The sequence below is a fragment of the Pecten maximus genome, unplaced genomic scaffold (assembly GCF_902652985.1).
Source record: "Pecten maximus unplaced genomic scaffold, xPecMax1.1, whole genome shotgun sequence".
In the NCBI taxonomy this organism is placed as follows: Eukaryota; Metazoa; Mollusca; class Bivalvia; order Pectinida; family Pectinidae; genus Pecten; species Pecten maximus.
The window spans coordinates 3,473-17,093 of NW_022979796.1; the positions used below are offsets into that span (position 1 = coordinate 3,473).

General features: G+C 33.2%; 1 protein-coding gene across 1 annotated transcript; it reads right to left on the reverse strand.

The window, feature by feature from the left end:
- Positions 1-1,927: 1,927 nt before the first annotated feature.
- On the reverse strand, positions 1,928-12,997 carry LOC117319213 (the record flags this gene model as incomplete). Its single annotated transcript, XM_033874051.1, is given in 6 exon segments — positions 1,928-5,995; positions 6,762-6,846; positions 9,260-9,455; positions 9,935-10,053; positions 12,457-12,583; positions 12,874-12,997. Coding segments are annotated over 6 exon segments (982 nt in total), but the record flags the coding sequence as incomplete, so codon positions are not given.
- Positions 12,998-13,621: the final 624 nt, after the last annotated feature.

Consider the following 13,621-nt stretch of genomic DNA (forward strand, 5'->3'; position numbering starts at 1 on the left):
ACACACAATGTTTATGGACATGTAGACACACAATGTGTATGGACATGTAGACACAGTATATGGATATAATATATTCCATAGATTAATAAAGTATATTTAAACACATAAATAAATGGACAAGTAGTCGAACAGTGTATGGACATATAGACACACAATGTGTATGGACATGTAGACACACAATGTGTATGGACATAGACACACAATGTGTATGGACATAGACACACAAGGTGTATTGACATAGACACACAATATTTATGGACATAGACACACAATGTGTTTGGACATGTAGACACACAGTATATGGATATAATATATTCCATAGATTAATAATGTATATATAAACACATAAATAAATGGACAAGTAGTCGAACAGTGTATGGACATGTAGACACATAATGTTTATGGACATAGACACACAATGTTTATGGACATGTAGACACACAATGTGTATGGACATGTAGACACACAGTATATGGATATAATATATTGCATAGATTAATAATGTATATATAAACACATAAATAAATGGACAAGTAGTCGAACAATGTATGGACATGTAGACACATAATGTTTATGGACATAGACACACAATGTTTATGGACATGTAGACACACAATGTGTATGGACATGTAGACACAGTATATGGATATAATATATTCCATAGATTAATAAAGTATATTTAAACACATAAATAAATGGACAAGTAGTCGAACAGTGTATGGACATATAGACACACAATGTGTATGGACATGTAGACACACAATGTGTATGGACATAGACACACAAGGTGTATGGACATAGACACACAGTGTATGGACATGTAGACACACAATTTGTATGGACATAGACACACAGTGTATGGACATGAAGACACACAATGTGTATGGACATATTCCATAGATTAATAAAGTACATACAAACACATAAAAGAATGGACAAGTACGGCGATAGTCCAACAGTGTATGGACATGTAGACACACAATTTGTATGGACATAGACACACAATGTTTATGGACATGTAGACACACAATGTGTATGGACATGTAGACACAGTATATGGATATAATATATTCCATAGATTAATAATGTATATATAAACACATAAATAAATGGACAAGTAGTCGAACAGTGCATGGACATATAGATATATATATAGTGTATCCCTAATATCAACCAGAATTAGGTGTTTTTGTATTATCCATGACAAAGTGCTGAAATAATGTTTGGCAGTGTCAAAAAGTATTTTTAACTTCCATAATGATAATACAAGTAGTATTACCTACAACAACATTTCTGTTACATTAGTCTTTCAGATTTATCATTGTCTTTAAAGTGTTTTAAGCATTGTACATAACAATGAGTATAAAGATAGTTAACAGGAAAGTGTCCATAAGAGTTTTATGCTTAATATTGTCTTTCACAAAATTGTAAATGGCTGTGAATAATATATATTTTTCATGTCTCTATTGCTATTATTTGTGAAAAAAATAGAAATGATCACTTTTAGCCATTTTAAAGTCCCATAAGTCTGGTAAATGTTAATGGAATTTGACCAATATCGAACTCATCCAAGATCTTACCTGGTATTGATGTTGAGTAATATACAAAATTGTGTTAAAATCTGTTGCACTCCTCCAATCTTTCAAATTCATAAATTATGAGAGTTTTATTTTTGAAAGTAGTTGAAACACTCTGACTGCGCCTCCAACATTTTGGCCACTTTCATCAAGATATGAAGGTGCATTATGCATGTGTTTGTGAATTATGATCACTTTTTCTGTGAATACTGAAAAATTGAATCCATGTGCAATTATGCCTGTTATTGATGAAAAAGAATTATTCTCGTCATTGCACTTTTATACACGATGGTATACCAACTCTCCAGTACTCAATGTTCTATGTGAAAAGAGATAAACTAACGAATTTGTCAAAATACAACATTTTAATGTATGAAAACTCATTTCACACAATATCTAAGTACACAAATTTTAACAATTCATTTCAATTATTTAATGAGGACTGGGGGCTGCTATTTGTAATGTGATGCATCAGTTACCTTTGAGACTTGATGAACATTCTGGATACATACACATGTAAACATATCATTGATACAACCATGTATGTTTATTTAGTTGGAAGACCAAAAAGCAATTCATAGTAAAGAACTGAGTACCTGGCTTAAACCTACAAACTATCTATCAATAAAACCAATCTATGATACTGTAATTTTGCAAGAAAAATGGTGTCCAGACTTTCTCGTTAGCAGCCATTAAGAGAGAGTTGCTACCAGCACCATAAAAATCCTGTGCAGATTTTAAAGTGATATGTGCTAACAATATGCTAAAAAGATTTTATTCCTATAGTTTACCGTTTAAAAGATTTGGAACAGACAAAATTTGGAAGAAAAATAATAAGAAGCAGAATAAGAAACATAACAAAAACAATAGGTCTTTTCACCAGTTGGTGAAATAATTACTCAATGGCTGTATTGAATCATTTTTACCTACATTATTCCTTTGAAATAATTTACTTCAGTCTGTCTAACCAATTACACAGTCTTTTACAATTACAAATAACTCTTGATCAACCAGTAAGTGAAATCTGGGTGGTTTGACAACCTTAGTTCAACTTTAAGTCAACTATTGTGAACAATTTAAAAGTATGTCATGAAATATAAGCCATACCTAGATTTCAATAGCTACCACAATTTTAAAAGAATTTAACATTCAGAGTATAGAATATATACATTAAATGCCATTTATATTGTACACATCCTACATAAAACCTCATCTGTAGCGTACATCATAACATGATGCTTCATATTGCAAAATTTTTGCCAGCTTCCACTACAATGTGTGACCAGTCCTTTACATTCTTTACCATTTTCATGCTTTATCAACAATAGAACAACGCTTTTTTAAAGCTTTCTACACATAAAATGTAGTTAAAACATAATTAAAAGCTGTACTTGTTCTTTCTAATGTCAAACTCAATACATATATGAAACCCACCTTGCAACCATGTTTACAAGGAAAACAGATTCAAAAGGTTGTATTAAAACAGCAATATATCAACAAAACATGCACAAAAGATGTGCAGTTGAATTACTGTACAACTTTGATTTTAATATACTGTAAATTACTTATTTTTTGCATGGGATTATATTTTGCGTTAATTCTGTAGCAGAATCATTCGTGACTTCAAATTCCTTGGGAATACAATTTTGCTGAAGTATAGTACCTGCAAAATTATGTCTCCCAAATAGGACAATGCTTTACCTTTTCCGAAATTATACACATGCAAAAATTAAGTGATCTTTAGTAGCAAACCTAATGAAGCAGCAAGTCTACCTGGTATAAAAAAATTGCATCCAAAACTGTTACTTGAATGTTAACCACAAATTGACAAACATAAAGCAGAAGTATAAAACCAATTTGCTGTAATGTTAGCCTTACCACATTTGAAAGGATTTGGTGCAAAAAGCTTCAATGCATCTCAATTGCATTGATAAAATGTCACTTTTTTTTTATATTCCTAACTGGAACTTTGTATATATACCTTGCCTCATTTCATGAAATATATTTTGTGAAAGTGAAATTATGAAGATCACAGAAGAAAATACACGCAAAAAGTTCTCCAGGAGAGAAAAATATCAAACAGTTTGAACCATTTATGAACAACTCCAAAACATCTATGTCAAAGTCAGAACAAAAGGCACATGCTTCTGCATACTGAATATCAGAATGAAAGAGCAAAAGACCACATGGGATATTATTAGAATAACCGTCAGCATTCATCATTACATGAATCCAAAAAAAGGTCACCACAAATAAAATATTTCCCAGCTGCTTACCAATATTTACTTTCTTGGTATGTTTAATGATGTAAACCTAATCACAGCTGAAAGGAATTTGGTGCAAACAGCAATAGGTAGTAACTCTTTCAGCGTGTTCAATGCAATAAAATTTCAGACCGAAACATTCTCTTCCTTCCCTCGGAGTGACAATAACACAGTTAATATCCTTCACCTGAAGAATATACGAAAGAATAAGCCTGAAGTAGAAACAGGAAGCAAAGAAAACCTCAAACATTCCAAATATTGCCCAACATTTAAAACAAAACTAATGTTACTGTACAAGTGTTGACAGAGAAGTTCAATTTTCCTATGAGAAAACTCATATACCGATTGCTTGTGTTACTACTAAGTCACAATGTCATCATCAAAATGACAAATACACCAAACTTTCCTCCATTTTGTCCACATGAAAAAACTACAGCTAGGTTATGATGTATACAGCCAGAATCATGTGACATTCATGACTTCCTGTCACCAATTAGACTCTCAATGTGGATATATACAACAATAATGGACAAAACGGACAATAACCATATAATACTCACCTAGTTTAAATTTCTGTCTATATTCCAGGACAAAAACATTCTAGTCCAGTTATTTGAAACCCTCACAATAGTAATATAAATTGCAAGTGCCAAAGCAATTAAAACGAGAAGAAAAACTGAAACAATGATGCATAACACCAAACAGATGCTTTCTTCCATCTTGAATTTATAGTGTCATCATCAAAATGACAAATACACAAACTTGCCTACATTTTGTCTAGAATATAGTCGTATAATCAACACAAGAATTAACACATATTTATATGTCCATTCTCTATATCATAACGATGAGAAAACATGTTGTATTAATGAATTTTTATCTTAATCAAAAGACCAAAATTTCAATATACATTTATTTCTCAAAATCTCCCAAATCTATCGGGTTTTTTTTTATCCAAAAAGATATAACTTCATGATGTTCCATTTCAGAAATCCCCAAATCTGCCTAGAGATCCAAGATTTGCTGACTGTATTAACATGTTTGATTCAAGTTTGGTTCACCAAGCATTTCAGTTAAACCACAAATGAAATTCTGTTGATGGAAAGGCCATACCTAAATTTAACTCAGGTTTGCTTTAAGAAATAAAGCTCAACAACAAAGTAAGTGGAAAACTTCAACATAACAAAATTAATCAATAGAATCTGAAATGTGTGTTTAGGATGACCATATACACATTTAAGCATAATTAAAGTTGGGCTATGACAGCTTAAATACTTTGATGGAAATAAAGCTCAACAACAATTCAGCCCAATCACAGTAAACTTGAGGTTAAATTCAGAATCTGAATTTATTTGTGTCTGGATGACCATACAAAAAATGTTCCATGTTTGGTTATGACAGCTTGAATACATGAAAACTTCAAAATAGCTAAATGAAGCCCAATTAATAGTAAAGTGTAAGAGAAATTCTGTATGTGAAATTTTGTGTTTGTAGCATTAAATATAGACACAAGTACAAAACCTCAGCACAAAAATGTCCATTATGACAGTGTTCTTACCAAACATGAGTGACTAGTATTATAATATTGAAAAAGTAAAACAACCAATTTGTGATACCATATTTTGTCAAAATATGGCAAGAGTTGAGTCCATCGTTTAAGGCTAGTTCTTTACAGAAAGGCAAGTCCTATCAACTCCAATCCAACATGAGCAAATAGTCCAAATATAATGAGCAGTTATTAAGGCCATCATCCAGAAAACCTTGCTTCTAACGGATAAATAAAAAATCTACACACACAAGTGCAGTACCATTACACTATGATATCATGTGGAAACTTTCCTTTTTTTAGCATGATTCATAGCACTTATTTTTTTAATAATAAGATGATTTTCCCGCTTGTAGAGTTCACCATTGTGCTTTTTGCTTTTAAGTTTGCCCTTCTCACATGCATCCCTTCTCGGGGTAGTTCCTGATTGAATGTAAGATTTGAAATAGAGATGGATCTCTTCTTCCTCCTTAGGTGTCCAGCGCTTCCTGTGAAATGCAGTTTTTTTTCGTTTTTCTGCTGGCTGGGGTTCTTCATCAGAGGATTTTTCACTCTGTGACTCATCGCCTGATAAGTTATTGATTTCATCTTCATCTGCAGAAATTTGCCTGTAAAGAAAGATGTATATGCAACCTTAAAAAAGCTTTATTCTTTATTCTTCAATCATGCAATAAAAATACAAAATAAAAGTGAAGAAATTTATTACATGTTTTGAGATAAAATATAAGGTTTTATAGTGAAAATATAATCGATATCTTCACTCAAGTGAAATTATCGATTTCACTTTTCCACTTGTTTTTGACCAATCAGATCATCAGATCACAGCATTTCCAGTGAAAATTCCATTTTTCCCATAATGCTTTGTGGTACAAGTATCAGGGATGACAACTCATGCAGCGATTTCCCACACAACGCTTTGCAGCAACAGTAGGAGAAATGACAACTAATGTCGGTATTTACAATATAATGCAATGAAATGCCAGAAAAAATATTATAAAATGTAAATATGGTCGTATAATATGGTCATGAAAATATCAAAGTTTCCATCCCACTCAATGAAATATCACTATTATTATTTGAGAAACAAAGAATATCCTCTATGTATTACATCACTTTAGATGCATATACTTTTGACAGATCAGGTAGACATTTGTTACTTTAACAAAGGCTCACAGTAATAAGAACTGTAAACAAGTTAATTTCTGAACTGAATCAAAATGCTGAACTTGGATATCCAATGGCTTTCAGAAGTATATAGCCTCTCCGAAAGCTTTTAAGTGCAAAACAATAAAATTGCAAATTATTTCTTTTTTTTTTTCAAGCCAGACCAGCTTTAAACTTTCTCATTTGTTAGGATCTTGTTAGAATACATACACATCGTCATGAACATGAGCTCTTGCTCCATCAGCTATATCCTCATCAACATCCTCATCAGCAGCCTCATTTGCATACACTATATCTAAAAAATAAACAGGAAAAATAAGAGATGTCTTTTTGTTTCTATAATCTCCAAGCTGTATTGGGTTACATTTATTAGCTATAAACAGTTATGAAAAGAAAGTGAGAGGCTCAAATTTGAGACAATATTACACTCAAAAGTTTTGCTTTTCCAGAAACACATAATGGCCGGGGAAAACCATATAATTTTCAACTTTGGTTCATTTTTGGCCATGGAAGGTTTCTCTGCAAAATTTTATTGAATCTGTTTGGGAAATTTTGAACGAAATTACAGTCAAACTTCTATGAGTCGAACTTCGATGATTTGAATTTCTCGATGTATCGAACTTTTTGCCCGGTCCCGAATTTTATTGCTATATAACACTACTAACTGACCCCCTTATGAATCGAAGTTTTATGAATCGAACTTTTCGATGTATCGAAGTTTTTTCAAGGACCATTGTCTATGAAAACACAGCCATTAACACCTCGTGATTCGAACAAAAAAAATTACCTGGACTGCCCAAAAGCACCACAGGTGTTTTTTGCCCCGCGGCAGAATTTCAAAGCAGAATTTTACACCTTGCCGGAAAGGCGCTACCTGACTAAGGGATTATAAAAGCTGGCTGTTTAGTCTGTGTTACAATATTAATTAATGATTAGACACAAATTTAAGTTTAATTGCGTACTTACATTGTACGAGCCATGATATTTATTCAACAGTGGTAATGGGACGTCGTCTGATGTTAACTCCCGCCATTGCGGTAATAGCATACAGCGAAGTCAAATTTACGGAATATAATGAGGGTTATTAGTGCTGTTGTTTCTCGATAGACTGCATTATGATAATTGTTTGTTTTCTTTTAAATTGATTAATACTTATAGCGTGTTCGAATCGGTCTTTAAATAATAACTGTAACACGCGATAGCAACTTTTGTGCTGCGGTTCGTTTCGTTTGATATTGATCTGTAAAATACATATACAGTAGTTGAAGGTATGTTTACGTTTAGAGAAAAAAATGTGAATGTAAGTATTCATTGTCCATTTCCCGTTGATTTCGACTAAAACTATTTTTGTTTCAATGAAAATAATTTTCTTTCGTAATAAAACGTTCTCTTTGTATTTAAATTATGTCGTATTATTTGCTGTGTTTGTTTATGTGAAAGTGTTGTGCCATAACACTAGGGTGTGAACAAGTCGACGAAGCGAACCACGAATGAATCGAAGTCTCGATGTATCGAAGTTTTTGTCCTAGTCCCTTGAACTTCGATACGAAGTTTGACTGTATATGAAAAGTTATGATGAATACCAGACAAAATGGTGTAAATAGGTATCCATGACACTTGGTCTGTGTTAAACAGCAACAATGTATAGAGTGATCTAATTTTTATCGGGCACAGTGAAATTCAGATAACCAAAATTTCATTTTAAGTAACACTATTTATATGTAACATACAGAAGTTTGAAAGCAGTTCAAAATTAGCATTGTGGCACTTTTGCCATGTCATTAATATTAATAATAACAAGGATATTGAGTATTGCTAAAGCAATACAAGTCCCCTACTGGTCCCGACTAGTTATTACACTGTAATGATTCACAATGGTGCCTTTTGGTGTTTCACTCAAGACTATTTTGTAACTTAAATTACCTTAATTAAAGTAGATCAATGAGATATAATCTATCATTACCTATGCAACTTCAGTTATATCTAATCTACATGTTACTCACATACTAATTGACATGAGGTGTAAGGATGCTTTTTCCTTCCATATCAAAGTACTAATATGTGTCATACTATTAAACATTACCTCTGTATGTATGCTTAACCTGAAAACTCTGAAACTTGAACTTGTCTGAGATAATATGCTAAGTTGTATATGTGTCAAGTGTGATCAAAATCCATCAAAGAATGGAGCCACTAGAGTGCTGACAACGATTTCCTAAAAATAGTAACTGTGACCTTGAACTTGACCTGAAAACTCTGAAACTTGAACTTGTCTGAGATATTATGGTCTGTTGTATATGTGTCAAGTTTGATCAAAATCCATCAAGGAATGAAGCCACTAGAGAGCTGACAAAGATTTCGTAAAAATAGTAACTCTGACCTTGAACTTGACCCAAAAACTCTGAAATTCAAACTTGTCCAAGATATTATTATCTTTGGTATATTTTTCAAATTTGATCAAAATCCATCAAGGAATGAAGCCGCTAGAGTGCTGACAAACTTTGATGTTACGTACGTACAAGACGGACGAGGAGGAAAACTATAGTCCACCCCCCCACCCCCCGGTTTCACCGGTAGGGGACAAATAATTATTAGGTAAATATTCTTACAGTTGATGTTATCATAATCAGTCATTACAAAAAGAGGAAACTAACACGTATTAGGTACTAGACAATTACAACAGACTTCGGATATAAGAGTAGAAATACCTCTAATATCAACGTTTTCCAGGTCCTTTCCCTGGTATTTGTTAGTAAGGTTTAGGTCTTGAATGAGCATCAGCTTGCTGATGTAGACCTTTTCAATAACATCCGACATCTGTTGGTATGCTGTCTTGTGTACACCTTGGGTATGACCAAGGTGTTTACATACCCAATCAAGTTGGTTGTTTGTTAAGTTCATCATCTGGTAGAAAGGAACATGGAAACAATGATAACTGATGATAAATATAATTCTTGAAGCAATCAGTCTAAAATATCATTATAATAATAACAGAATAGTTTTCATGAATTTAGAACATGTGTGTTGTGCATATCAAATGGTGCAAGATGAAGTTCATCTACAATATGAATACAGTCGAACCCAGTTATATTGAGGTCGTAGGGGAATGTCAAAATATTTCAAATTAACCGACTTTCAAATTAACCGAGGTTCAATTATTTTGCACTATTATAGGTCGTACATTGAGTTCTATCAACATTATTAGCATCAGGCGAAAAGCGCTATATTAATAATACACGCAAATGATGATAACCTTTTTTTACATACAAAATAACAATGGATTAGCAACCCAACAACTGCCAATCAAAAATCCAATTTAGTAAATTTATTAATTTGCATCAGGAACATATTTAATGATTCCGTTTAGTTTATGCATCACATACCTGAGATAATGTTGCTGTGTATTTCCTCATGGTCACACTGGTTATTCTTTCAGGGGCAGCCAATGAACATTCTGAACACACTGTTTTCAGAGAACTGTATCCTCTTGCATATGAAAAGGCTAGTAAAACAAATAATAAATAAATCAAAATGCTATCAAATGTATGAATAAGAAAACTTACAGCTACAAACTGAAGGGACAATATAGTCAACTGACATAGTGTAACGAAAATATATTGGTCCTGATGAACATTATGTAGTTGATATATTAATGGTCAGTTTACCTGTTGGGAAAGCTCTAACCAATAACTTTATATGCAAAAATAGTACATCATACCCAAGTAAACAAACCCATTTTAATCACAGGAGTTTGTTACAAAATGAGAAATGTGTACTATTAAACCTGCTATAATGCATCTATTTTAAAAGGTGACAAATGTGTGAATGAATGTAAGTAAAATAATTACTCGCTTCACATACTCCTGCTTTGGTTTGGACATCATTTTTTAAAGCAAATGATATGTACATGCTCAAGTAGCAAGGACAACAGCCTCTGTGTAGCCATATGATTAAGAAAGCCTTGATTATTGACTAAGAACACCACAAAAATATCAGCTCTCCTAAATATCAAACATGAATCGTTCTGAAGGAATATAAGACTAACATTATTGTAAAGAAATATATATATTGAGCAAAAATGAAAACTTGACATTCAGTATTTTTGGAACCAGTTATTTAATATTAGTTTTAAGGCAATTAATTTCCTGTATCCTGTGCACAGAACACCTGGACATCAGTAGAAAACAGAAACACGTCTCACAGTTTGTAACATTAGTAATGTATATAAGGTGTTCAGTAACAATTGTGTCCACCTTTAGCGTCTTGTACAGCCACACAACATCTTGTGGATCTCAGAACATTAGTGAACACTGCCCGAGGAAGATGTCACCATTGCTCAACAGGGACATGTTGAAGATCTTGCAACTTGTTTGGTGGATTGACTTCTTAATGAACACGTCAACCCAGCTCGTGCCAGATTTGATCAATCAGATTGAGGTCAGGGCTTAGCAACTGCTAGTCCAGAACTTGAACACCGGTATTTGTTAGAAAATTCTGCCTAAGAATTGCCATATGGGGTTTAGCATTGTCTTGCTGGAACGTCAGTCCAGGACCATGTCTCTGCATAAACGGAAGCAAAACAGGTTGCAAAATCTGATCCCTGTACCGGACAGCAGTTAAGTTTTCCTGAACAACAAGAGGAGAATGTCCGCATGCGCAAAAAAAAAATCCCAAACAATGACAATGGAGCGTAACGTTCACCTCGCCTGTAGCACACGAACTCTGCCATTTTAGGGTAAATTGAGATTCATCACTGAAGACAATCGAATACCACTGTCTTTGATTGAACCTTATGTGTCTTGTTGCCCACTGAAGTCGGTTGCGGCGATGGAGTGGTGTTAAAATTGGTTCATTACGGGGTCTGTGGGGAAGGAGTGAAGCGGCACAGAAGCGATTTCGGACCGTTTGTGCAGTTATCTTTCCACAAAACATCTCCCTACTTGTGGAAGTTGCAGTGACAAATCTGTTGCAATGATGTCGTAATCATATTGCATGGTCTTCCTGAAGTGATGTCACACATGACGCTCCTGGCCTCGGGTGGTCGGTAACTGTTCCGGTTTGGTCATCTCTCATCTTGAGATAAATGTATTACAAATTGTTCATCGTGAACAATTGAAGGCTCTTGCAACAGTGACCACAGACTGACCAGCATGGTGCCTCCACATTGCACGTGGACATTCTTCATTTGAAAGACATTGCATTTCTAAACAATCATCAAAATGAAATTTTCAATTTGTTTTTCAGTTCAACTACAGTGTGCGTATTCAGTTTAAGTAAACATGCACATAATGATCTCTGGATTTTGTGTTCGCATGAAATTCTCTGTTTTTCATCTTTCTACACTACAATGTCGAGGAATGTGCTTGATTGTACAAGTTCAAGAAATTAATGTGTTCATAATCTTTACTTTTGATAGAGATACTGTTTAAATATTTGATTGAACACCAAAAGAAAAAAATTCAAAATTTACCAGCGTCAAGTTTTCATTTTCGCTCAGTATACTTGCTTTTGGTTATGAAAAACATAACTTCACTAAATTATCCTTAAACAGATCTCCTGAAAACTATTTTGTGAATAGACATACATACAACCCAGTAGCCTGATAACACTTGCCTGGTTTTCAATGCATCGGACAATTCTACCTTACTATTAAGCAAATAGTTCAAACCATTATTTGCCAAATTTATTATTGCAACTTAGAACTTACTATTATTTGACTTGTTCAAATAACATGTTTTCTGATCATACTGATTAATTTTCTACAACTGACATTCATGTGTTTTCTACCATCATGACTAACCTTAACCTCCAGTCCCCATAAAAGCTTGTTTATATCCCATAAATCTCAAATGTATAGCTGATTTTCTTTTGTGCAAATAAATGATTAATCACAATTGAATATTACCTGAATTTGGAAAGAGGTACGGATTGTCTGGATTTATTCCTGCTTCATTGCGTCTCTCTTTGGTTGCGATGAAGTCAAGAGGGAGCTTGGCATCAGAGGGAATAATTACTGGAACTGGTCTTCCTCTCTGAAATGTTTGAAATATTTCAAATATTTTCATTTATTTGTTGTACTAAACACAATTCCATCAAAAATCATGACTTCAAATCTTTAAATGTTTCCAATGCTGTGACTAAGTTATGTGTTAAAAACACACAAAGCCCTTACAACTTGATATTGGAAAATGAAGTAATTTCTGATATACATAGTTATTTTAGATATTAGGAGACACTGCAATAAAACACTTGTAGAGTTTGGTTTCAATATTTTAAAAAAATAACATTTCTTCTTTTTTTAAAAATATTTTCCAATACATACCTTTCCTCTGACTTTCAAAACAGCCTGACTCTGTAACAAGTGTTTCTCGACATCTGTCATCTGCGCAGTCAAAGAATTGTCAATATCATCCATGCCGGTCATTCTGGCAGCATAGCTCCGAGTCCTGTTATTCAAAGTCAAACAGAAAGATCTTTTAATTAATGATATAATAGTATACACTTGCAATACACATAAGATCATTCCTTTTTTTTCACATTTAATCAAAGAAATTTCAACATTTTCCCAGTAACCAAAACAAATGTGAAGAATTACTACAAGGACAAGGACAACGAACACACTGCAACCTAACAATTTAAAACAGCTGTTAACTTGCTCCAAATTTGATGATGTATGTGATATCCCAAAGGTTTCTAAATGTAGAAGTGGAACATATCAAATAATCAATGAATGCAGTACTTGCATTTTTAAAAATGGTTTGAAATTCTCTGTACAAAAGAATATGAATTGTAAGTCAAAAAAATGTCATATGCAATTACTTGTTCAAATTGTGCAGAATTTTACATGTCAGACTGGAAATGAATTTGGACAAAGAATGGCAGTACACAGACGACTGAAAATGATCAATTATGATTTTTGTAAGTGAAACATTTTCACCAATGCTCAGATGTTAAATGTTTTCATCAAACTTAATACAAAGGGAATGTAAAGAAGCGGAAATGATGAAAATCCTGAAACCAGGTCTAAATAGAAACCAATAGTTTATAAACACTTGCACACTTATTGTTTC